This window comes from Bactrocera dorsalis, chromosome 2 (genome assembly GCF_023373825.1).
Source record: "Bactrocera dorsalis isolate Fly_Bdor chromosome 2, ASM2337382v1, whole genome shotgun sequence".
In the NCBI taxonomy this organism is placed as follows: domain Eukaryota; kingdom Metazoa; phylum Arthropoda; class Insecta; order Diptera; family Tephritidae; genus Bactrocera; species Bactrocera dorsalis.
In genome coordinates this window covers 82,270,417-82,297,920 of record NC_064304.1, presented here as the reverse complement: position 1 = coordinate 82,297,920, position 27,504 = coordinate 82,270,417, and the positions used below count along the sequence as shown (strand labels likewise).

Here is a 27,504-nt window from a genome sequence, read left to right as displayed (position 1 = left end):
ACGATTATTATAATATTTTATTCTGACTAATAAAAAAGTTCTTCAATCACAGAAAGTACGTCTTCTTCTTCTATTTTTTTTTGACAGCAATATTGATAGAGCAATTGTCTTTTCCTTCATTCAAACATTGTTTATATAAAAGTTTAATTTGCTCCATAATCTCTCAATCGTGTTTGAAAATTTCTTTTCCTGTAGACTGTTAGATCCTTAGCAACGTTATTGGCTTCTTCCACGCGGGTTCAGCGATCGTTAATCTCATGGTTTCGATTAAAAAATTTGGCTTCATCACCTTCTCTGTATATTTGATTCATATTTTTGCTTTTTAGTAGCAGAAAACATTCTCCGAATAATTTTAAGGCATGCAGCCGAGATAAAAATCCTTAATCAGATTAAAATTCGAATCCATACAAGTTAAGTAGAGCTGACTGTCGTGAGAACAAATATTGACAAATTATCTAAATTCATTAGACTAGATATTTCCACCAGAATATTTTTCATTCGCAATGGTTACCAATGAAAACTAAACGACAGCCTTGCTGTTGTTAACTCGGCTATAATCGCGTAAGCGGTGTCTACGCCAGTAAAGAAGAAAGAAGGATGGTTTTAAATGCACTGTGGCTTTCATGTCTTCCGTTAAAGTGTTCAAGATCTTAACTCTCTAAGACTTATACTCTTCCTGTCTCTACCTGTTTTAGTACTTTGTTACGGGCATTTAGTGATTAGATTGTGTGCTATCCAAAATTGTTTCCATAAATAGCCGCAATTCTGCTTTTGAACACCCTGAACTTCAATTTCCTCGCTGCAAGTGCTGTATTCTCAATTATGTTAAGCCTGTCAATATTACTCTCAAAGAGTGGGTACGAAAATTAAGTAGTTCAGAATGTAGCAGTTCGACATTTAATTATAAAATTCTTAACTGCATAGAAGCAGTCTGAGATTATAGGTCTAGAAGCAGGTCTTTATCCAAATATTCTACTTTTTTGTGGTTGAGCTGTTCAATCTGTGGCCAGCAAATTAAATTGATGTACTTTCTCAAGTCGAAGCCTAGCGTTAGACCCAACTATATTAAGTGAAGTTTCTCAGTCGATCTATTCTAGCATTAGACTAAACCATATTTGGTGTTTCAGTGAAACTCTTCAGCCTTCAATTTATTCCCACACGTTTCGTTATGAAGGTTGAATTCCTTGCCATTCAAACGATTCAATAGACATAGATTACGATAGGGTAGATAAGGTTAGATTTCGTCGTGTTTCCATCAGATAGAGATAACTACGACCCCATTGAATAGTGGAAACAGCCAACTTTTGAGATGAAAAAACTTCTAGTGTATCTTAAGAGATTATATTCTTATGAATCAATAAAACACTTTGAAACTAACACATATTTGTTGAGACGCCTCCTTGAAAGCAATATCAGGGAAGATGAGTACGAGTATAGGGTTCAATGAATCTTTTCTGTTTCACTCAAAGCAATTTCGCAGTCGCGGAGCACAGTTATCTAGCGCTAGACTTCATAAGACCAACGGAGCTCTGACACGTTTCAGTCGGATGAGATTCTGGTGATAGTGATCTTTCTTGCTGTCCAAGAGTCCAGGGTAGAAATATAGAAATCAGTCACGGATTCATTTGGGGATGTGCAACTTCAAAACAATTTCTCCACTTTTACCCAACCACTTACACATACATACATATATTGGTATACTTTCTGGTAGCCTACTTTTTTCACTATTCTCCGAATTGTATTCACTTGCCATTTGAGTAGGAAAGAACGTCCAGCAGTGACGGGCACGCTGTTTTCAGACAAACCCCATTCGATAGCTGCGTTTATTTATTATTGTTTCATATTTTAATTAGGAGTAATGCAATGCACGCTTTATCTAATTCTAGCGAACGCGACTCAAATATTATATTTCAATATAAATAAATTTTACAGTCATGCAAGGCAATTTGTCAATAAGCTGTGTAAAACAAGGCGTAGACGCTGTTGTCCGAAGGAATTAGGCTTTAAATGTTAGTGCAGCAATGCAAACGATTACTTATTTATAAACGTTAGGGTGGTACTTAAATGTGGGATAAATAATTTTATATTATATTGCATGAACTTCAGCTTATTATTCAGTACTAAACATGCTCCAAATATATTGTATTTACCGTAGGGTGGTACTTAAATGTAGGTAGAAAATGTTCATGCAGCATAAAGCTGCCATACAAACTGAACGATCAAATTCATGCATAAGAAATGCACCTGCAAAGGTTATTATAGTTTCGGTGAAGCCGAAACTATTATTTTCCCTTGCTTTAATCTTTTTACTACCACCCTAATATGCATATAACCATCTAAATGTAAACAGAAATGTGCAATATTGACCGTAAGCATAGACTTCGTACCCCACATACGGACACACACAGCCACAGGTACTCAATTTTCAGAATACGCTTGCAATTCACTTTTATTAATACTGACATTAGCGCTCGCATTCGCAATCATCATAAAATCTATGGGATGCACAGCATTCACTAGCACGTGACGCAAGCGCCAATTTAATGTCGTCTCAACGGTGACAATCGGACTCCAGCATCGACACAGTTAATCTAACTCGTGCGGCGGCCGACTGTCGCTTGTCGCTGCACAATTAATCCCCAAACACAGAGGCATACGAGTGCATACTGTATATATAAGTACATACATACATACGTACTAAGTGAGCACACAGTTAGTCAACTAAATTGATTAAGAGTTTTTGCGCAATTTCCAGGCAAATGCACATGCCATGTTATGCCATGCTATGTTACGTTTTGCTACACTGTACTGCGCTATGTTAAGTATTGTTATGTTGTGCTGTAGCCTTCTATGTTGTACTATGCTATGCTAGGCAGTGCAATACCATGCTATATTATGTTATGTTGACGTATGCTCTGCTGCAGTGTGCCTTTGGAATGCCGGTGGCCCTGATAATGGTATGTTGCAGTGGTCAGCACCCACCTAGCGACCGCGTCAAGCACATTAAAAGCAATCAATGCAACTGTAGCATGGCGTGCGACCAGCCGACCAAACCCTAAGTGGGCTGCTCGCATTAAGTCAATGCAGTTAATTAAGTTGTTGCTTTTGTTGTTTGTGTGCTTTGTACAAAGTACGAGTAACTAGTTTATGGCGCTGAAACGAACATAATTTACTAAACAGTGCTACACATATACTATTATAAGTATATGTATATATTTATATATATGTATATGTATATTTACAAACATATTTATATGTTTGCACATTACCTTTTAGTTGTTGTTGTTGGTTTTGTGGCAACGCTTTTGTTGATTAAGTGCATAAAGCCATTCATTGCGCGCCAGTTTCCCCTCACAAATCGGTGGCAACTCGTTTAGAGCCACCGGTGGCCGCTGAATGGATGACGCAATAAACGGCGCAAATAACTACATATTTACACATATATTTAAATATAAATGTATGTTTATTGTAAGCAGACTTTTCCAAGATTTTTTGCGGAAATTTTGCGGCATGAATAATTGCAAAAAATCGACGAATTTTCTACTTGATTGCCAGTGAAAAGCGCCTGGGTGTGTTTAGTGGTGTGGCCTTTTCACTTTTTGTTGTCTGCTTAGTTCAATTTTTGATTTAAGCTAAATTACACCAGTTTGTATAGTTTACAGTCATTTTCGTGACGTTAGCGGTTGTTTCTTTTGGGTCGCTAAAACCAAAAATAATAAAAAAAAAAGTTGTAGACAAGGGGTGTGGCAATGAAACCACCACCTTTTATTGAAATGACAAACCTAGATGTGAGATTAGAACACCTCAAATACCCCACAGACCACTTAGCACATCAGTCGCGAATTTTTCTTCATATTTGTTGAACAGTGTTAATATATAATTAAATGTGTTCACAGAAAACAGAAAAGCTTGATTGAAATCGAAATCGATTACTATCTAGCAGCGAAAATGGGAAACGATAATTAATCGATTATGAAAAAAAAACTGTTTTTCGGTTAACGAAGGAAACGTCTAAAAGGTATGGAAAGGTATGTATGGCCTAAGGTATGGAGTGTATGGTCATTGTGACAAGCTTAGTTCATTTAGACAACGATATTTGACCATAATTGCATATGGATGACTTATAGCCCTGCCAGACGACAACGCTAATTTGCATTAGCGGGCTTAATTTACATTTATTTGAGCATTTGACCCATGTTAATGCAAGTTTGTAATGCACAAGAATTTCGTGCTTTTAGTTGATTTTACCAAATTTGAGTAGGCAACACTGCCCAAAATTGGCCGATTTTTGCTATATTTTGACAGATGCCGCTGAAGTCTGTCGCCTCTTTTGCGTTTACAGCGTCAGAGGTAAGCAGTTTTATATTGCTAATTAAATTATGTGTAAGTATATTAATAAAAACAAATTTTAATGTTTTTAGATGGCAGAAAATAAACAACGCACAGTTTGCTATCCATTTTTCCAATATTCTTAACTTTTTCGCACCCTTTTTTTTGCATTACAATTAATTATTGCTTTTAATTTCACTCTACTATCTTTGAACGTAGTTAATAATAAACGAATTTTTTCGTTAAATTTATATTGATTTTCCAAAAATACCTAAATTTCTATTAATAATTTATCTTATTCATTTTTATTTCACTTTTTTTTAATAAATAAACAAATTTCACAATCAGCTGTCTAAATGCACAAATCTGTCGTCTGTCACAATAAAATTTCAATGCGCATTAGCGTTGCTTAATACGCATTAATTTTGCTCGTCTGTCAGGGCTATTAGAAACTGACCGATAAAATGCAAGCTCTTGTACGAAAAACTTTTTCGTTAGACAAAATATCTTCCCGAAATTTGACATGAATTATTTTCCAAGGCAACTCTTTATTATGCGAATATATTGTTCAGATCGGACCAATATATCATATAGCTGCCATACAAATTGCCCGATCAAAATTCAGTCTTTAGATGGAAAACTTTTTTATTTGCTTAGTGTAACCGAAGTTAACTTGTTCCTACCTTTCACATGTTTAGAATATTTTGAAAAATAAAAGCACTTCAAAACTAAAACTTCCATAATTCTTCTCTTTATACGCCTTGCTCTTCTGCCGCTGCAATCCCCTTCGCAGTCGACAACTATTAACACTTTATGAACGAATTGCCTATAAAAATGTAAAAGTTTTATTTTTTTGCTGAAAACAAATACTTAGAGCGAAAATGCATTAACTCACTGAGGAGGTCAATAGCAGCAAAAGTGGGGTCGCTTAATAATAAATCAATGTCAAGTTGAGACGCCTTTCCATTTCCTTTCATTTATTTCCTTCCGACTAATAAATTAATACAATATCTACATGCAATTTGTTAGTAAAAAACAATGTAAGCGCGTATGCATACTAAAATTAATGGTTGTGGATTTTTAGTAGCGACTGTGAGCACATAAAAATTTCATTTTTGCATGAAATTGCAGCGAAAAATGTTTTGTGCGAAAATTTCGCTTTCGATATAGATATTATATATGTACATACATGTGTAAGTATTTGCAGTACACAAATTGTGCAATAAAATTAAAATACTACTTTGTTGTTGCTTAATTTTTTAATTTTTTTCTTAAGCTTTGCGCTGTGCCAAGAAATGCTAAAGCATACACATATGTACAAGCATAAAACCGATAAGCACTCAACAGCATACCTACATATACTCGTATACACGTGTATGTATTTTTATAGATATATATTTCCATGTACATATTGTATAAATAACAATAGAGATGTTGCGGTTATGTCGCAATTGCATGCCTTCGTGTTTTTGTTTGTTGTTGTTGGCACAGTTCCAATTGCAAATTAGACACAGACGAGACAGGGAAATTTGTATGCCCAAAATAACAGCGACACGACATAAAAATTCGGCCACATAAATTGTTCAGCACAGTAATTTGTTGCATTATGCCAGGGTATCAACATACATACATACATATGTACATATACATATACAATACATATAATATATATACAAATGTTGTATGTTTTCTGCAGGTACATATTCATTTGTCTGCAAAATGTAGGCTAATGTGTCATAGTGTTAGAGCACAGAAGGTATTTGTGGCAAAGTTAAGGGAAAACAATTATTGCAACGAAAGTGAATTTGTAATACAGTGGTGGCGAGGATAATTAGGAGAACGGAAATATTTTCAAAAATTAAAGTCAAAAAAATAAAAAAATAAAAAATTACTCTTTTCTCTATTGCACTTTCAAACTTCTTGCTGACTTTGAGGCGTAGTGTAACGAAAAGGTAACTGGTATAAACTGGTATAAATTAAAAACAGTCGTTATTGTTTATGCCACATCAATGCGTCCTCTACTTATTCACTTATGTTTAATTGGACTGATTAATTAATTTTTGCTTTTATATCAGAAATACAATTTTGACTGAGCCAAGGCAGCAATCAGTCAAAACTCGATTTGCGGCGCCAATGACTCATACAAGTGCAAATGGAAAGAGATTGTAATTTTCAATAAAGCTTAGAACATAAATAGTTTATGATTGAAGTACTTAAAGCAACATGTTTTTAAAGTCGCTGCGATCAAGTATTACTCAGAAATATGATATTCAGTTATACGAAATTTTTCACATGCTTGAATATTACTAGGGTGGTATACAGTTTACTGTTATCTATAAATGTTCTAACAGAGCTATAACCGCGTAAGCGATATCTACGCCAGTAAAACAAATAAAAGTTTTCAAAATAAGGAAAATTGGTATAAAAAAGGATATTCTCTTCATTAAAAACCAAATCCCTAGCATTTTCATGCTACAAAGTCCAAAATAGCTTCTTTAAATTTAAAATTTCTGGAAGAAGGGTAAATCTGGTAATATTAACTAATGAAGGTGCAATCCGCCTTCTCTTTCATAGGAAGGTTAGTTTTTCATCACCTTACATTGTAAGGATGACCCCAAGTACTCGATGGCAGTGTGACTACCTTTCTTCTTTATTGAAATCCATTACTGTGATCTTTCTTGGAAACCTTTCTTACTGTTTTAAATCTATGTTTGGTTCACTCAATATTAAATCACTTCTATATATCTTTGCAATCCTCCCTTGAGAAGACTCTATGATGGTGAAAACTTTTACGAATCCGAATATTCGCATATCTCTTATATTTTCATTTAATTAAAGGTGAGGCTTTCCAAAAATGATCCTTCTTACACTCATTGTAATATAGAGAGCAAGGGAAATTGTGTGAGTCAGAGACGTCACTTACAAAAATGAATGTGAAGTAAACTCGAAGTTTGCGTTGGTTAAAGCCACAGAATTAAACCTTATGATATGTACCTTTTGTGGAAAAATAAACTACCCAAGCCTTAGAGATACCGCATACCTTATTCAGAATATAGGGAATAGATCTCTATCTATTTGTTGTACCCTCGTACGCTTATGCGCATATTTACGAACACTTTGTTGGTATTTATGTCTTTATCTTGTTTATGGTAGTTTGTTATGTCTACCCACAATAAAGTATGTAAAATGCTGGTTCGCATTAAATTACCGTTTTTATTGATTTGCTTTTAATAAATTGTTGTCACCCGATGTGTTGACACTTATTGAGTTGAAAAAGAAACCGAATTCGTATGCAAATGCGGAGTAGATATGTTTGTTATACTTTTTGCACCTTTTTCGCTTGTCTTTGTTGTTGTAGTGAAATATTTCAGAAAAATGCGCTTAAGCGACTATAAAACCGATGGCCACCGGCAGAAATGACAGTTCAACACACTAGAGAATTTCAATTTCGTACGCGGTTACATAAGGCGATCGTGTGTAGTTTTGAAAGTCCAATGCAAAAGTAAAATTACAAATACATATGATATGTTATCTGCTTATTCGTATGTGCGAATATGTCCGTAAAAACGACATAAATTGCAATTGAAGCTTTAGCTGTTAGTATTTTTTTTTTTCGAAGTTCTTCGGAGTTTGGCTCTTTGTAGCCCTTGGCTTTGGAGCGTTGCCGAATAAAGCGGCACAAAGAAAGGTTCACTTTTTGTTTTTGCACCTTGTATAGTTGTCCGTCGCGTCAAGATCTGATTAATCAGCGTAAAGTTGCTTTTGACAGCGACAAGTGGTCGGGCTGTCACTTTTATTTTTATTTTATTTTATGATTTTTGACATTCAACTACCTTTGTTACACTTCTTTGTTTGAGTGCATTAAGTGAGTATTTAATTGTTGTTATGTTTTTGTTCAATTTCAAGTTTACGAGGCACCAAAGGTAATAACCTGTAATTAGTGATTGTGAAGTGTATATAAAGACCTTAAAGAATTCAATTCAGTGGTTAAAAGATAGAAAAATTGTTATTAAACCAAAACTTAAATTTTTTGTACCTAAAAATTCTATATCTTCATCATACGGATCCGTATGTGCATGAAAGAGACAAGAATCACAAGTAACGTCATAAATGAAAAGAACCGTCAAGCTTTATGCGGAAATGTAAACAAACTCTACCTTTCTATCTCGCGTTGATGCTGTGCACCAATGTAGTTTTCGGTCAAACGAAGTCTGTCATTGTTGAAAATATAGGTGGAATTAATATCGCGTAATTATAATTCAATACCTCTTTTGTAGTAATCTTACCAGAACTAATACCGAACGATGTTTAGTTCAAAGCATGTGGGGAGAAATTGAGACTCATCTGAAGAGAATGCATGAAAAGGAAAAATGAAAAAAAAAGTTAAGAAGAGCAAATTTCCTAGTCACCTTTTCTGAATTAGACCGAAAATAACTGATTCCTGCGACTTATAATGCTTTCTCCACCATCTATTTGGAGTCACTTCTAGCTTTGCCTACCGCGAATCTAAAAGCGTAGAAGAATGTCTGTTAGTTTACACATAATAGTCTATGTCAGTTATTACCAGTTTATACCAAGTGCTATAAAGTGGTACGGTCGCTTGCTATTATATTTCTTATTGTTTATGCCAGTTCACTTTAGTTATGCCAGTTATATGTTGTATTCATTCCTGTGATTTATACCAGTTGTTTGTTCAATTCGCTACTTTTCACTTTTTCGTAAATCGCCAATATGTGCTCAGCCTGATGCCATGAATCGCTTTATTGGAGAACGGCAAGCCTATTGTCTGCTTAGCAGATAACAAATGGGCTGATAATAAAATTAATTGCTGTTCGTCGAACAACCGTTCGTTAGACCTGTGATTAGCCTAATTGACTGCGCATCTATTGAATTGCTCAGCTGACCGGATAACTGTCCGCGCTGCGAACGCTCCGATGCGGTTGCAAATGGCGAGCCTTGCAAAGTAGTTTTACGCCTTACTTTAAATATTTTTTTAGTTTTTTTTTCAACTTTTATTGTGGTTTTTGTTATTGCAACTGCAGCTGTTTCCATTATTTATCGCGGCAAATACGATTTTTTGTTGTGGCACTCGCTGTCACAATCGTTGCCCAGCTATTTTTAGACAATCACACATCATTAATTCGTGCAGTCCAAATAGAAACGGCTTTGCTTGCCTATCGCTTGTATGGACGGCCGTCTTGCCAACGCCATCGCCATTGCAGCAGTTCGGCCTAATGGCTACATCAGCGCATCGTGGCACTTGCAACTATTCGCCGTTTCGCCGTTACATGTTTCTGTGTGACAGCCGACACCAGCGGCCCCTCATGGTGTGCCAACGAAACTGACAAGCTGCTCAAACACTGCCCGTTTGTTGTTGTTTTCATGGCAATATAAATGCAATTTTGCCACCGATCGACGATTGCACCACAACCGTTGGGTTTATGGAAAATTTTGCTACACTTGTGTATATTTATAGCTTGGCGCACTCAAGGCAACGCGGCCGCTCGCATTTTCACCGACTACCCATCTTTGGTGGCAACTACGCAGCGCTTATCATTCGAGTATTTGTGCTTATCAGAGGCTGCGAATAATTACTTTGCTCGGCAATCATTTAAATAGGCCTTGTATTTTTCCATTAATCAAACAAAAACACATACACAACTACATAATTATACATACATACTTATGTATACCTATGCAAAATATTTCTCAGACAAAAAAATATAAGTTTTTGTAGGACTTTGTCCATGCATAGCGCAGGACATTGGCAAAGCTCCAAAGCGTTTTTGCAAAACACTTCGCGAAGGCCACTTGTCACTTTTTAATGTTGACGAGATGTTTTTAAAATAAATAAATAATTATTTTATTCGAAGAAGTAAACAAATAATAGAAATCGGTCATTTCTTTTCAGCTATAGGGTGATCCATTTCAGGGTTCCCTGTCCTTCCTTTTTTAAAGAAAAATCATAGAAACTTCAAATTTAATGGGGATAATAAACATATTTTTATTCGAAATAATATTCTTTGCCATTTTTGTTTCAAGATTATCTCTTTCAAATTTCGACCGCGGTTAGTTCTCAGAGGGTACATCCGTTGAGTCTAATTTTCGAAGACTCATTCGAGCATTTCGACTGGTAACTGGCGAATAACACGCGTGCTGTTTTACTTCAAGGCCTGAATCGAAGCGTCCGCCTAGACTTTAGGCTTTATGTATCCCCACAAGAAAAAGTGTAACGGTGTGATATCACATGGTCTGGGCGGCCAATCCATTAGCCCACTTTCAGCTACGGCTGCTATATTTTCTTCACTGCGCGCCTGTTTTTTACTGTTATTGGCGTTAGAGAAAAATATTATTATTTAAAAAAAGGAATTTCCTGTAAATCTTGATATTCCAATACATGCACATGCAAATTAAGTGGAATGGGAAAACATAAAAAAAAATGAAAATTGGCTCCCATTTTTCATATATTTACATTTACACCAAAGCATACATAAACTTACATACATATGTATGGACTTCTAAAAGTACAAAAAAGGCTATAAATGCAACAATTAAGAGCAGAAGATGGCATCTCTATATAAAAGCATCTGTTAGTTAAGTTCTGATTAAAAAAAAAAGGATTTTTACCGAAAGCAGGAGTCTCGGTTAAGTTAACCAGAACTTAACTGACAGATGAACGGTAATCAGACAATGAGGAAATTTTCCTAAGTGTGTTTTAATCTTTCGAAGGTGGCAATCCAATTCAAAAATATATTTTAAAATCTTAAAACTTGTATCTAAAGAGTGTAGACATTTAAATAACTAATTAAGGCTTTGAAAAGGTTTCAAAATTTTGTGGCTGTTAGCAACCCTATCAACTATGTGTAAAAAATGTAGTCTCGAACCGGTTCTTTTACTTATTTTCAAAATTTTAAGAATTATTTTACATTAAGCATACCAAAACCAAACCATACAGGGTGCTTCAATTAATGCGCACTATTGAAAAAAATAATAATAATTTTGCAAGTTGTACATATGTAATGCATGTATGTAAATGTATTTACATAGGTACAGTTATAGCGCACAAGAAAAAACGTTAACTTCGGTTGCACCGAAGCTAAATACCCTTCACAGGTGCATTTCTGTTAGTAACTATGTGTTCAGTTTGTATGAAAGCTATATGCTATAGCAATCCGATCGGAACAATTTCTTCGGAGATTACATTGTTGCCTTAAAAAATTATCTATACCAAATTTCGTGAATATATCTCGTCAAATGTGAAAGTTTTCCATACAAGAACTTTATTCCGATCGCTCAGTTTGTATGGTAGCTATATGCTATAGTTAACCGATCTGAACAATTTTCTCGGAGATTACATTTTTGCCCTAGAAAATAATCTTCACCAAATTTGGTGAAGATACATTGTCAAATGTGAAAGTTTTCCATATAAGAACTTGATTCCGATCGTTCAGTTTATATAGCAGCTATATGTTATAGTGGTCCGATATCGGCCGTTCCGACAAATGAGCAGCTTCTTGAAGAGAAAATGACGTTTGCAAAATTTCAAAAGGATATCTTAAAAACTGAGGGACTAGTTCGTATATATACAGACAGACAGACGGACAGACGGACAGACGGACGGACAGACAGACGGACATGACTAAATCGACTCAGCTCAACATACTGATCATTTATATATATACTTTATAGGGTCTCCGACGCTTCCGTCTGGGTGTTACAAATATCGTGACAAAGTTAATATACCCTGTTCAGGGTATAAATATCAAAAATCATACATTAAACTCTCTAAAAGCTTCCGCGTTTGATATTCTATTCATATACAAGTAGTGTACTTCATTCTAATAGATGCACTTTCAAAGTCTGGCTATAAATCTAAATAAATAAAGTCGATATTTGCATGGATATATATACTTACAGATATTTATATATACTACAGTTATTACGTGATACGCCAATTATTTGCTAATTTCAAGGATTTATATGCTAAATTAAAGATGATACCAGGCAGTGATGGCACGCCGATTAGCTTGACTTTCGACGAGGGCGTCAATGTTATGCAACTTGTATATATGTATAGTATATATGTAAGAGCCTGCAATACGTATAGCACTATATCGTACATATGTATGTGCATTAATGAATATGACACCTTTTAAATCGTTGTTCGAAAATCATTATTTAGAATGCAAAGTGCAATCGTTTTAAATGAGGGATTTTATTAGGGGGATTACAACAAAAATTATAATTATTTATTTATTTTTTAATATTTCGTGAATATTCCAATATTTAAAAGTAAGGAAGACATTACTAGACAGGAGACAGGTAAAATAGGATGTTAGCTGACGAGAGGACTCTCTGTTGACTGATTGTTCGAAAGTACATCGTCGACATTCTGAATATTAAAGTCATATAACAGTACAGATAGTATGGTTGAAATCAAATGACAAATATGATTTCACCGACTCTTCCTGCACGCAGGTAAGGTTGGAAGAGAACAAGTGGCTAAAATTTCCTCTCATAGCTTTAGAGAATTTCGGAGCTTCGAAGAGTTTCCGCCTTAACAACATCCACGCAGCACCTATTACATACATATCCTTGCTGCTCTTGTTGGGCAAACAAGTCCTTTAATTATTATCAACAGTAAAAATAAAATTAGTTTGAATTAGAAATACCTCTAGGCTGAATAAACCGCTTGTAATCTCATTTTATACTGAAAGTGCCATTTGAAGCAGTTGGTTGGTTTACCACTAGGGCCTAAACGGCTAGAAGGAAGTCTAAAGTTATACTCGTAGCACTGGCTCAATCATAACTAACCTGGGTTGGCTTTTTTCTAACCTTTGGAGTATATTGACAGCTATAGCATTTATGGCTCAAGGATTATCTGTTGTGAGTTCTTCAAAAATGTATATATTTATACACATGTAGTTAGATATGCTACCATATCAGAAATAAGTCCGTAATGGTAACTCAAAATGCAATTCTTTTCTCACAACAGTAGATATTCTCATTCGGGAAGATCATCGTCTTCGATTTAGTCTATTTATTCCATATCTTCATGACAGTAATTTAAATAGAAGAGAATAATTCGAATGAGTATATTTAAATAAGAAAGTATATTATCTTTAACTAATATGATACAATATATTTTATATATAACATAAGGACGGATCCTTTAGGGATGGTTAAAAAATAAAAATCGATAAAAAGTTCAAAAACAAATTTTAAATTTTTTGCTGATATTTTCCATTTTAAAAACTTTATTGAATAAGTCTATTAGATCTTATGAAATGTAATCTATACAACTAAATAGATGCAAAAAAACAAAAACAAATAATGCCTAATGAATTACGCTTGACTGATTCGCTTCGACTTGATGCGCCTGTCAACCGAGCCCATATGAGGCTACGACAATTGGGTATGTCGGCAATCACAATGTCACTTACACGAGTAGAAATAGCGGTATCAGAGCGACAGTTGACACCTATGTATGTCAACACACCTGGTTTTAATGACGATTGTGGTGTTTTCGGGGTGCTACACCAAGCTTTTGTTGAATAATATTTTCTTAGATAAAATTTAATTTTTTATTAAACAAATTTCATATTAAAAAATTTTATTATGCTTATCTTTCAAATATAATATTTTTGTTTAATATTAACTTAATTTGAATTTTTTATTTTACTAAATAAACTAAATACAATATAAGTATACTGTTTACTGAAAAATAAACACATTTTTGATGAATTGAAAGTTTGAATTTTTTCAGTTTTTTTTTTTTATTTGTAAATTATTTAAAAAGTATAATAATCATTTGCTAAAGAATCTCTGAGTCCGTGTTTCGATTATGTGTCATCTTCATTGCACACCTGGTTTTCTCCCTGAAACTGAGACATTAAAAATTCTCGCCTGAACTAGTAGACCTATTTAATATTCACCATTGATTGACGATTGATTGTTGGCAATGACGTATGTAGATACAATGTAGTGGCTTATAAAAATCTATATGTACAAGTATATATACCACACGTATACGTGCATTTAACCAATACATCATTTATTAGCCTAGCAAATTTCCAGTAATAGATCATAAAGTTTTCAACGAACATCAAACGGAAATGTTTGCTATTGGGGAAGCACTTACACAAGGAAGCTAGTCTGGGATTTTTTTCGAAAATAGCAAATGCTTCAATATATATTTTGTAATTGGGAATTTCCCTGGCTTATGCATCTCTTAAAGAAACACTCGCCCTATGGAATTCCCTTGAAGCGACTTTTTCATCAGCAAAATCGTTCACCATTTCCAGAATCCGGCGATAAACACTTTTTATCAAGCTCCTGCAGCTTCTGGTGAGTCACTATTTATGTGTGTGATCTGGCGTTGTCCTATTGGAACACAATTGCTCTCCTATTGGCCATAGCTTTCCACTTCTGGGCCATTGCTTATTGCAGACGGTCCAATTATTGACAGTACTGATCCCATTTAAGAGCTTGGCCGTAGAGGAAGATCCCAAGGTAGGGGATCCCCCAATGGCATTAAACACACAGTATACCCACGCATACCGAGAGCATATGAAAGCATTAAATATGCTCGACATTTCAATGAGAACTTATAAACTTTCCGGTGTTCAGGAATATAAGTTTAAAAGCAGTTCTCTCAACTAAAACGCGCAATTCGCCAATTTTGGTAACGCTATTTTTTTATTTTTTCAAATCTGAAAAAATGAGACTGTGCCAACACGGATAGCTTCTAGAGAAGTTGGCAAGTCACACAGAGTTGTAATTTATATGAAATAGGTTTCCTGGCAGTAAATGCCCAGTACCATATGCGGACCAGTTTCTTTTATAAAAAAAACGATTAAAAAACCGACCTACAACGAAAAATGGAAAACTACCCAAAACTTTTAACGCGATAATCTGAAAACAAGAACCAGCATTGTTGCAGAAATTGTCAAATTTTATTGAAAATTAGAAAAATGTATAATTATCTAATTTGGTGTGTTATCAAATATTAATGCCGGAAAAATGTGCAAAAAGTAGTTAAACAATAGCATCACCTCATTAACTCGAGTTCATTCAACCGTCCGCCCCTTCGCCCGCCCCTTCAAGCACAAATGTCATTGCCGCTGCAATTTGCGCTAGTGTAGTAATGAATACCTCAAATTCGTTGCAATTACAAATCCGAATACAGCGTATTATACTACGACACGCTAATTTCGGATTGTGTTTAATTAACGTGACACTAAAAGGCGCTAATTACTAACTCGACAGTGGCGGCAGGTAACAACATTTGCGTTGATACCAAAGTATATAGGCAATTGCCTACACATTGCCAATTAAAAGCCAATTTCTATTGACACAGCAACAAAGCAGTGTTTACACATAAGTTTTCCAAGTCATCTAGCGCCTAGCCGATGTCGGATAATTACGCGGCTTCAGTTAAAACTAATACTATATTTACGACTAAGTGAACTATTCGAACTCGAATTCGAATTAAGTGGAAATCACAAAGTCACAAGTACAAGCTTTGGAAATATCCCCCCACCACACAGTGCATGCGCTTAATGAGTCACGTCCAGCTTGTGCGGTACGTACGACAACGTGTGGGAAAACGGGCCAAAGATCAATGATCGCAGCGTCGCGTTAGACGTGTTAGACGCGTACGACGTGCGCTGTACGGGGTAAAACTTTCATTTTCATTGAAACCACATGGCGACAGATAAAAATGTGTTACAAATGAGTTTTTCTATCGGTACGAGCGGGTACGCCAGCGATAAGTGTCAATCAGCAATGAATACACACATACATACACACGATATAGACCGAGTTGTAGTATACGAGTGAGTAAGTGCATCCGCCCGTCAGCCTCCAGCCGCCCAGCTGCTCGTCTGCTGCCTGTTTATTTACTTACCTGCCGCTTTGGTGGCAGTCCGGCGGGTTTGGCTCGCGGCTGTCGGGCTGACAGCTTCGATTATCCGGCGATATGCGCCGAACACGCTAAGCGTATGTAATGCCCGTGATTTACACGAGATTCACAAAGTAAAACAAAGCGCTATAAATATGAATGAATGATCACCGGCCGTCGACAGCCGCGCCACCCGCTTACACGGCGCCAAGTGGCTGGAGTCGGAAAAGGGCGTACGGCCCGTAAATTGTCGGGTTATTAAGACAATCACATTGCGAAAACAGATAATTTATTGTTAACACAATTAGCCATAATTTGAGCGTTAAGCAGGCAATGCCAGCGAGGCGTTAAATCGGCAGTAAATGCCAGGCAATTTTTATGCACGATTTTTTGCTCTCAGTTCCCACTGCAGTCCCACAAATCTACAAATGAAAACTATTACTCAATATCCAGTTATAACAGCTAGTATTGCGAATTTCTTTGGGAACTATTTCACATCTATGTAATTTATGATTAATTAATTTATTTTTTTATTTTCACAGATTTTTTACCTAAATTTTTTTACCAAACAACGAAAAGGACGTCATTTGAAATTTAATAACAAAGAAAACCGAAAATAAACTCAAAATCGACTTTGATTAATTGCTAAACGAAAGTTAAGCTCGATAACCTTGACCCTACTGACTTTGACCGCAGACAGTTCCACGCGCGCGCGCGCTCCTCTTTTTTATCTAAAATGAGTATTATCGATAGCGGACGTTATCGGCTGCGCAAAGATTGGGCCAGCGCCTCCATACCGTCATTGGTCGACATCGATGAGCATGTGAGTGATGAGGTAGAGAATTCGCTGAATATTACCACACCGTTGCCGCCACCAAAGCCGCCACGTCGCAGCTCATTGGCCTTGGGTTTGTTCTCAAGCAAAGGCGATAAGAGTCAGAAGCGACGCAGCTCGATTGCGGTGTTTTTACGACGCGACAGTAATAAGGTGAGTGCACATTTATTATATATTTAAAGGTTAGTGTAGAAAAATGTTAAGGATTCGGTCATCAGATGTGTGTACTAACGTCTAGCTGATATTATTACAAAACACGGATCAAGTACGTTCTGTGTAACGATTTGGGCTCTGAACTGAGTATAGTTGCACGTGATCTTTAGGTGAACTATTTGTTGTGCCTGTTTTAAAACTTACTGATCCAGGTTAGAACCGAAAAAACAGTTCTTGTCCAAAACTCAAGATTAATTCCGGTATAGCAAAACCGGATGTCGTTCGCATACTAGCAAGTTCCTTGAAAATGACTCATCTAACAGATATTTCCCTAAGGTCATATAGCGTCAAAACTCCTCAGTCTACTGTTAGATGACTTTGATGATAGCCTACTTTTCCAATTAACTGGATTGTAATTAACTACTATACTATTAACTATATTATAAAGTGATTAGTTCATTATTTCTCATAAACTCTTGGTGCTTATATTTCAAAAAACTGATCATAGGGTGCCAATCCCATCCCAAGAATTACTGTATAGATTATGTTTGAGAATTTCGTAGGCAAAAACAAGTTAATAATTAGTATTTACTATCTAAAAAGTAACCCATAAATCCCAGAGGAAACCCCTAGTTTGCAAACACTGAGATAGACATTGACAAAGTATCTAATTTCGATGAAATATCAAACCGTCTCTTATCCTTTCAAATAATATTATGCTCTTTTCCGTTTTCAGAATACAACCAAAGATTCATATGAATCAGCTGTGAAACACGAAAAAAGCGATGGCTCCAACACACCCGCTAGTCCGGAAATTTCCTTCAGCTCAGCGGAGCATGTGCGTGCCTCATCGCCCAATGAACCGGGCAAAGTAACCTATTTCGATGATGGCTCTAGCCTAAGGCCCATTGTGAAGGGTATAAACAATGCTTACGATTCGCCTGTAGACAAAGAGCGTAATCGTCGACGCCGCAGTTCACTTCAAGCCAAATTAGAGCGCCATCGTCGCAAAAATAACGACATCAGTCAATTGAGCATAGACAACAGCCTGCCAAGCGGCTCACAAAGCGATTTGACCAATGGCAGTATGGGCGGTAGCACCATCGGCGCATCGTCGGGTGATCTATCTGGCGGTGATATCGATCCTAATCATTCGGCATATTTTCCGCGTCAGAAACGTCATTCGTGGTGGAATATTTTCGTGCCAGACAATTTGAAGACCAGGTGAGCGGGAGAAAATGATTTTTTTTAGAGATTTTAATACTTTAAGAGTAACAGAGTGGGACACTAAACTAAAACCGTTAACCAGATAATTGTGTTATGTGAATTTAAAACTGCTAATAACTGCGAGTGTATCTCCCTCTTAACATAGTATATCCTTTAATGATCTTATGTGTTCACGTTGCGCTGTAAACTCGGGTTTTAAGGGCGGACTATGGTGTTTAACTATTAGGAATAATAACCAATATGTATGTATGTATAAAAGAAAATTATTTTTTGAGAGACGCAAAAAACCCTAAATTCAACACGGTACCGTTAAGTTCATATGTAAATAGACGAAACAATTGCGATATAATCCTTAACACAAAATCTTAAACACGAGTTTGTAGCGCAACGTGTTCTTAATTTTATACAAAATAACCAAGAAATCTGTTGCCGCAATGCTAATAACAGCATGTGCTGTCGGAATTACCGAACGCAGTGCACTGGAATGCCATATTGTGAACTTTTACTCTAATTATTCTAATAGTTGTTCTTATTTCTGTGCCTTTTTGTGCAAATAACCTCTTAAGGGACTCTAACCGGGTTCAGCTATATTTAAATACAGCTCTTCACTGGCTTGAAGGCGCAACCACACACATGAATGACTAACAAATATTAACTTGTGCGAAGCCATGCTGCCGAGTGCAAAAAAATAATAAATAAAAGCACGTGTTTAATTGAATGTGTTAAAAAATGTGTGCAGCTTCGTGAGTGGGCATATATTTTGTACGTGGGAATAACCAGCATGCGGTTGGCTTGCGAGCGCAGTTTTTTCCGAGAAGGTTAAGAAGAAATGCGAAAGAACCAGTATTTTTGCACTTTAGCGACTTCGGCTCCCGCTTTTTACATTTTGATGCAACTTGTTTTGGTATATTAAGTCGTGTTATGACATGAAATGTATGTGAGCTTGAGGTTGTGCCACTCCTCTTTATATGGGTATGTCGGTTGTAGTTGCATAATTGAATATCATCTTTCTTTTAGTTTCACTTATGACATTTCTCCTCATCACACAAATGAGGGCCGCTCGTTTGGGTGTCACGATATTTTTTTTGTGTGTTCGGAACTGCTAAAAATACGAATTGTACGAGCACAAAGGAAAACCCTAAATGTCGTTCGCAAATTACTGTACTCCGTAGAGATCGTTATGAATATATTTTTTTTAAGCCATTCAAGTTTTTAAGTTTGAGTAGAACGTAAACGAACAAGATTTAACACTTAAATGTTAAGATTTGAAAAAGTTTTAATTAAGTCGTAAAACTACACATGAATCCCCACGCAGTCAACATTATGAATGCTCCGGATGTTTTATTAATGAAAAACAAAGCAAAAATACAGATTTTTCTTAATTTTTCCAACACAAAAATAACATTAAAATGTTGGCCAAAAAATATCTGATAGAAAAGCACACAGCACAAATACTAAGGGAACTGCATGAATTCTTATATAATAATATCTTCATCAACAACCAAATTCATCTTCAGAAATACTTCCAGAGTCCAAATAGGGTCCTTATAATCTTACAAGTGTGATCGTTTCAAAAGATTATACTATAGCATCGCAATTACTCAACATGTCTCCGTTTCTACAACGGTCGGTTCTACGTAACAGGTATAAACCCTTACTTTTATCCGACCGAGGTCTGTCAACTTGACGGTATTCTCAAAAGTAGTTGAGAAAATTTTTTCAGCATTATTCTAACTTCGGTCGTCGAGGCTTCAGCTTCGCACCATTAAATAAGTAGTAAAGTGCGCGTTAGGTTCTAACTTCCATCAATACATAATTCAAAGAGAAGATATCGCTATACTAAGAACTAAGTTTCAGAATACATTTTGTTCTATACATACTTATTTCTGACATAAATCAGTCTTTGTCTATCTTATGTGTTAAATCAGTGTACCATACTTGTATTAAAGACGTTCTCTAGGTAAGAGAACAAAAACCGTTGGCCAACTAAACAGTGTTCGAAACGCTTCAGTCCTCTCAGTTTCATATATATGGTAAAAATTCGTCATCCTAGCATAACGGCTCCTTACAGATATTTCTTAGAAACTATCAATTCAACATTTGTAAGTAACGTAGCTTGATTTTTGACTTATTTCCTTTAATAGTTGAGACACAGAACTTATCAGAATAATTTGTACCATTGCTTGTAATCCTCACTGCGGCGTCTCGGTTGAATTATGTGCTTTATTGTCTGTTATTATGAGTGTTTTTATCATTTGAGTCAAAAAATCGCCTCGTTTGGTGGACTATGTATTCATCCATCAGGCATAAAAAGGTGGTTGAAAAATTGTGCGGTTCTCTCTTTCTATAAAATCAAAACTGTAAGCATCTTCTAAATAATTCTGTTGTTATTAGGTTAGATTAGGTTCGCAGGGTTGATCCCATTTGGATAGACATTGGTCTCTTATTTTATCCAAAAGATCCTTAAAGTGCATTACCTAATATATCCACGAAGACTTTTAAGCTCACCACAAATTTATCAATCACAGCTACATCGCTATACTCTCCAAAGGTGTGTCTACCGAAATATTTCAATCTCAGTCTGGCAAAAGCCGAACAAAAGAGGAGAAAATGACAAGGTGATTCCACCTCGCCGTCCTCTAATAACTTTATCAAAGAGCGTACGAAAAAAAATTTAGTCGGACCGCGTGTGTACCTATTGAACAGTGCACTATGGGGAATTTGGCCGATTTCATGGTATTAATTAATAACTTTTAAACTAAGTAAGATTTTTCAAAACGGTTTTTTTATTATTGTTATAGACACCGATAGGAATGTTTTTAGAAAAATGGGCGTGGCTCCGCCCCTTCCCTGACGAAATATTATTTATTAACTCTTAAACTAAATAAGATTTTTTGAAACGGTTTTTTGTATTAGTCTTATGGAGATCGTTGGAAATAGTTTTTGGTAAAATGAGCGTGGTTCCGCCCTCCCATTTGGATAAATTAATCAAAAACTTTTTAAATAAATAAGATTTTTCAAAACGGTTTTTTTTAGTATTGATATGGACTCTGTTGGAAATAGTTTTTGTTTAAATGGGCGTGGTTCCGCCCTCTCAGGACGAGAAACAATTTTTTTTAATTCAAATAGAAAAGTTGATAAAGTGACAACCAAATAATACAATAATAAGTTTATAAAATATTTTCATTCTCAAGTTCTTCGTCAGACATAAAATAAAAATCGTCGATTTCATCTCCAATTTCCTCAATTTGATCCTGGCCTTCAAAATTGCACAACAAAAGGCTTAAAACTTCTGAAGGAAGTTCCATACTTTTATGCTTCCGAATTCGCTTCATAAGGTTTGTTGAAGAAATGACAGGATCAGAAGTATCTAAGGCTCTGTTGAAAACATCCATGAAATTATTAACACGACTATGCTTTCGTGCGTGATGCAGTCTATCTGCTTTATAAATTTTGTTGCGTGCTTCCGACGCTTCTTCTCCGAGATATCCAACGGGAAGTATTGTATTTTCCATAATTTGCCTTGAATGGACAATTATTTTGTGAACAGTTGCCGTCATTGGCAACCATGGATAACAATCCATAATTTGTTCCCCAGTTTTAAAACAAAATTGTTCAAATTTCTCCAAATCAATAGGCAGTTGACAAGACAAGCAAATTAATATAACTCTTAAGTTCACAATTATTGCTTTATCAACTCCGGTAACTTCTGCAAATGTTTCAAAATTGGTAAATGCTCGCCGTGCCGTGTTTCCATTGTTTGTATTGCCAAATCCATTTTGTTTTGGCTTATCGACCCTTAAGCCTAGCCTCTCCCAAAACATACGCTGAATTTCCTTTTTCCGATCTGCAATCGTTTTTTTGTCCACAGATGTTGTCACTCGCCATTTCTGAACAGTTAACTTATAACCGGCGTGTAATACAAATTCAAAACATCTTATCCAGCTATGAAGCGGACTTAACCCGTGTTTTAAATTATCTAAAAGTGGAACAAAGTAGAGGCACTTAAAATTTTTGTTGGCAAGGAAGTCCTTAGGTGTTGCATTACATATTGGGCATGCTTGAGAAGACGTTGTATTTGTCAGTGCATTGAGCACTTTTCCATCTATGACAGTCAAATGAAGTTGAAATTTTATGTAAATGCACTGCCTGTCGTTGAACATTATTTTGCATGGTAAAAGTTTCTTAATTTCTTCTTTGATGTTCGGGTCCTCTTTTAATATGGCTTCTTTTGTTTCTTTCAAAAACTCCAATTTGAGAGGGCGGCAAAATCTTATCGACTGTGGAGTACGGTTATTCCATAAAACAAGTCCAGAAGTGTGTTAATCGAAGAGGCATTACGGTTGAGGCAAATAGGCATGCATCTGAATCACATGATCCTTGGTCAGTATAGGCCTGGTTATAAATTACGCAGATTGTGCGCATTTGTGCACATTGAGACAAATTGCCTTTTATTCATAATTCATGGCTCTACGACATATACTGGACTTACATTGTTACAACGATATGTATTTTTTGTAAGTCTACGTAAAGTTAATTTTTTTTTCCAAAAAATTACCTTTTAGACCTGTTTTAAAATTGGCTAAATATTAGTAAGACAGGCACATATCAAAATATTAGTACACACAACATATAATACAAACCCGTATGATTATTTTCCATCATAAATTGAATTAATAACTTGTTTAACTTTTAAGTATCGCACTTTCAAAGTAGCTAACCAAAAACTGCCTGTTCTCAACCACGTGCTTTTGGGCTGCAACAGCTGACTTTAACAGTGCATAGCCTTAACAGTGCACTGTTAATTAACATTTTTGGTATGGAGTCATATGGAGCCATGTGTTTTTAATATGTTTACATAAAAAAACCCAAATATATAAACTTTGATAAAATGACTAAATACCATGAAATCGGGCAAATTCCCCATAGTGCAGTGTCCACTGAGAACATTTTACTAAGTGCAAATAATTGGTTTACTTAGGACTAGAAGAATCTAGCAGGCGCACAAGTTCTGTTTGTTGATCACCGTCTGCCAAGCTCACTGAAGTATCATATGTCCTGCACTAGATCGCAAGGGGACACCGGACTAATGACTTGCTTCCAATCGGTTGTTATTATTTTTATGGAAATTCAAATGATAAAGGTAATGGCGGCCAAACAGTCAATTCAACTAATTACTCCAGTGAAACTATCCATATGTGAATATGTATCTTTCCATATTTATTTAAATCTGTAGGTATGTTCAGTTATATAGTTTCCTTTATCTCTTGAAGGCAATTTTCAGTTACCAAGTTCAATTCAAATTGTAAGATGTAATCAGAACTGAGGGCAAACCGGCTCTTCTGTGTATTTAGATATATATTTAGATATGTATATTTGTACATATTTATATACAATATATGTATATATATATTTATATTCATTTTGTTTTTCACTCATTTAATGTCTGTAAGTATGTAGGCTTACAATATGTACGTATCATGATTATTGACCTGATCCAACGATTACAGTTAGCCATACAATGTGTTAATCATTCAAGTGTAACGGTACTTGCTAGCTGTCAAGCGTAAGATAATTTTTGCGCAATCTTTTAAGTTCCACGAGATACTCAAAAATGCATATAAATTCATCTTCCAGGTTCATGCGTTATTTGGCGCATAAAATTAATTTCATAATTAAGTAATTTGTAGCAAAATACATAAATTAATACTAATTTGCAAAATAAATTAATATCAATTAATTTGTTCCATAATAATCGTGACACAGCTTACATACAAAATTGACAGTATTCGCATAAAATTAACTTAATTGCAATAACACAATTCATTCAAGGCTTCCAAACAATTTCATAAATTTTATTAAGCGCCAATAAAATGAAATGCTGAATTATACTAAATTTGTGGAGTAATAATAATACTATTAATATAAACGATAATAAACTATAATAATAATAATAATAATAATAATAATAATAATAATAATAATGACAGTAATAATAATTAATAAATAAATAATAGTACTATTAGCTTCTAAATGAGCAAGCAAACACAGATACCTGTTAAAATGGTAAATTACAATTTCAATTTGATGCAAAATTGTTAGCAAATAAGTACCAGAAAATTTGAAGCATCAGTCAAATTATCAATCAATTACATATGTATATCCGCAAAACCGAAAATCAATTTGATCTGAGTTGAGTTCCGCTCCTCTTACGATACAGTTACACGATCAAGAGGTTGCCTTCAAGTTGATCACACAAACAACTTGTCAAATTGATCTTTGCCTGACAATTCATACTTTAACAACGAAATTGATTAAATTTTTAACTTCGTTGCAAAAAAATTAAGAAATAAATTCTTATAAATGTGCTACTATGAGCAAAAAGTAGTGAGACTTCCTTCATAATTTTAAAATTCTTAATTTATTCTTTAAAATCTATGTCGTCTCCCTTAAAGTAATCCTTGACCCTAATACACTTGTGCCAATGCTTTTTTCTAATCTTCGAAACAATTGTTTAAGTCAATTTCCGGAATAGCCTTTAATAGGCGTAGTGATTCACGTTTAACGGCTTCAATTGATTCAAAACAGTTACCCCGGAGTAATCGTTTGAGTTTGCTGAAGAACCAGAAGTCACACTGAACTAAATCAGGCGAATATAGTGGTTGTGGCACGATATTTTTTAAACATTTAGCGAAAAACTCACGAAGAATCAATGCAGTATACGACCGTGTGTTGTCGTGGTGCAAAAATCAAAAGTTATCGGCCCATAATTCTGGCCTCTTTTTACGAATAGGTTTTTGTCCTTTATTCAGTTAATATCACCGAAAGCCTGTACGTAAATATCCCAAAAGCTCACAAGTCCTTTCTTAAAAAGCGTGTATATATTCAAAAAATAATAATTATTATTGTATAATAACATTCCGAAAATATGCAAAATAGTATTTAAATACTCTGCACATAACTTCGATTAATAACAATCAATTTATATTGCAATCAACATCGAATAATTAATCTGTAAACGATCATTTATTTTAATTCCAAGATGTCCGGGAAAAATTCCATTCCGAAATGCATGAACAAATAAATTTTCTTCAATTTCAATACTTTTCAAATGTAGATACGTAAAAGTAATGGCATGTAATTGTAAATAGCAACGCACTCCCACATGAACCCCAATAAAAAGATGCAGCTTTCCGCCCGAACAAAACAAATCAATTTTAATTAAGATAAGAACCAAATGAATCACTTTGTGGGCACTTACCGTTACAATTTATGAAAATATTTGCACTGCGAACTCACTTACCATAAACCGAGCGAAACGGGTTATATGATAATGAATACAGCAGAAGCATCGGCAGCGGCAATATATTGTTGGCGATGGCAACGGCAACAACAACTCAAGTGAATGCGAGTAATTGTAAACAACAAGTACTTACGGCCATTGCACGCCGCCTGCATCATCGTACACCTCAATTAATGAACGCACGAACGATCGAATTGAGATGGCAACGCGAGTACGATAGCACGTGTGCCTCGAATGCAATCGTGTATGCAGCATATGGCGCTGTTTGGTGGCAAACAATAAATATTTGAGTTGGCTATCAGCAATTCTAAAGAATTATGAGCAGCTGCTGTCGTTTTTATTAATTGCTAGAGTAGTTGTAGTAATTAAAAGTGGGCGAGAGTACATCTCTTTGGCAATTTTGTATGTATCATCAGAAGTGAGCAACAATCATATTTTTAAGTGGACAGTGTGTACTTCATTAAAGTTACAGCAATCAATGACTTTCAGGGGACAGAAATTGGAGTTTATAAATCGGAATTTTGCCAGAATCATGTCTGCTCTCTATTTTTTACATATTTCGAAAATATTTCAAAAAGGTGGGAGGCTTATCACTTTTTAATTTTGAGTCAACCATAAAAATAAATGAAATCCTCTGAGTTTTGAATAAAATTTAGCGAAATCTGAAATTAACGATAATCTCAATTTTTTTATCGATAAATAGTGTATTTTGGTCATCAAAATATTTATTATATTTCTAAGATAGAAAACAATTTTGCTGGAAAATTAGTATTCTAAACATTTTTGTGGGAAAATGTGTTATAGTTATTGATACATATTTATAACTATCGATTTCAGTGGCAACATATCGATTGAAAATAGCGATCACGAATAGTTAAAAGCAAATTCATATCACTTCTAAATTTCATTATAAATTTATCGAAATTTCAAATCATCGACAATCTAAATTTTAACATCGATAAATATTTATTTTTTTTATGGAAGCGCAATTATCTATGACATAAGAGAATTATGTCAGAGAATTTGCATTATAGTTTTTTAGAAAAACATTATTTTTTTATTAATAATTTTTATAAATATCGATTTAAGTAGCAATATATCGATTTTTTTAAGCTCTATGACGAAAAAAGTCAGAGCTCATCTAATTTTCATTAATATTTTATCGGAATCTAGAATTTTCGAAAATCTTAATTTTGATATCGATAAATAATTTATTTGGTTATCGAAATACCAATTTCTATGAAAAAAGAGAATTATGTTGGAGAATTTGTATTATCGCAATTTTTTTTTTGAAAAATATTCTACTGCTATCGATAAATGTTTGTACATATCGATTTAGGTAGCAATATATCGATTTTTTTGCTGAGAAGTTTTATCATAAATCAATTTATAGCTCATCTAATTTTCGTTAAAAAATTATCTATAGTTATCGATAGTCTTTATTCCAGTATCGATAATATTTTTGTTATCGAAATTTTTTTGATGAAAATAGAGAATGTTGTTGATTAATGAGTGAGAAAAATGTGGTACCGTTATAAATGAGTTTTGATAACTATCGATTTCAGTAGCAATGTATCGATTTATTCTGAAAATTTCTACTACAATTATGACAAAAAATTTCACAGCGCCGCTAATTTCACTATCGAGATTTGTATAAATATATTTTTTTGGGGTTTAGAAGCTTTCCGGAAAAGTGTTGGTATTTATAAAAAAGTGGGTCATACAAGCATTGATAATCGGAATTCGGCACTGGCA

The 27,504-nt window shown here is 34.9% G+C and overlaps 1 protein-coding gene across 15 annotated transcripts in view; it reads left to right on the top strand.

The window, feature by feature from the left end:
• The window catches only part of LOC105226572 (TLD domain-containing protein 2), a 240,692-nt gene that overhangs the window by 81,736 nt on the left and 131,452 nt on the right, over positions 1-27,504 (top strand). For 13 of the 15 annotated variants that reach the window (XM_049450510.1, XM_049450512.1, XM_049450516.1 and 10 more), the window contains exons 3-4: positions 16,774-17,219; positions 17,956-18,443. The exons of the other annotated variants lie outside the window; for them this stretch is intronic. In XM_049450510.1, coding sequence (XP_049306467.1) covers positions 16,968-17,219; positions 17,956-18,443 — 740 coding nt within the window. In that variant the 5' untranslated portion in view covers positions 16,774-16,967. The remainder of the gene's footprint in view (positions 1-16,773; positions 17,220-17,955; positions 18,444-27,504) is intronic. 15 annotated transcript variants of the gene reach the window in all.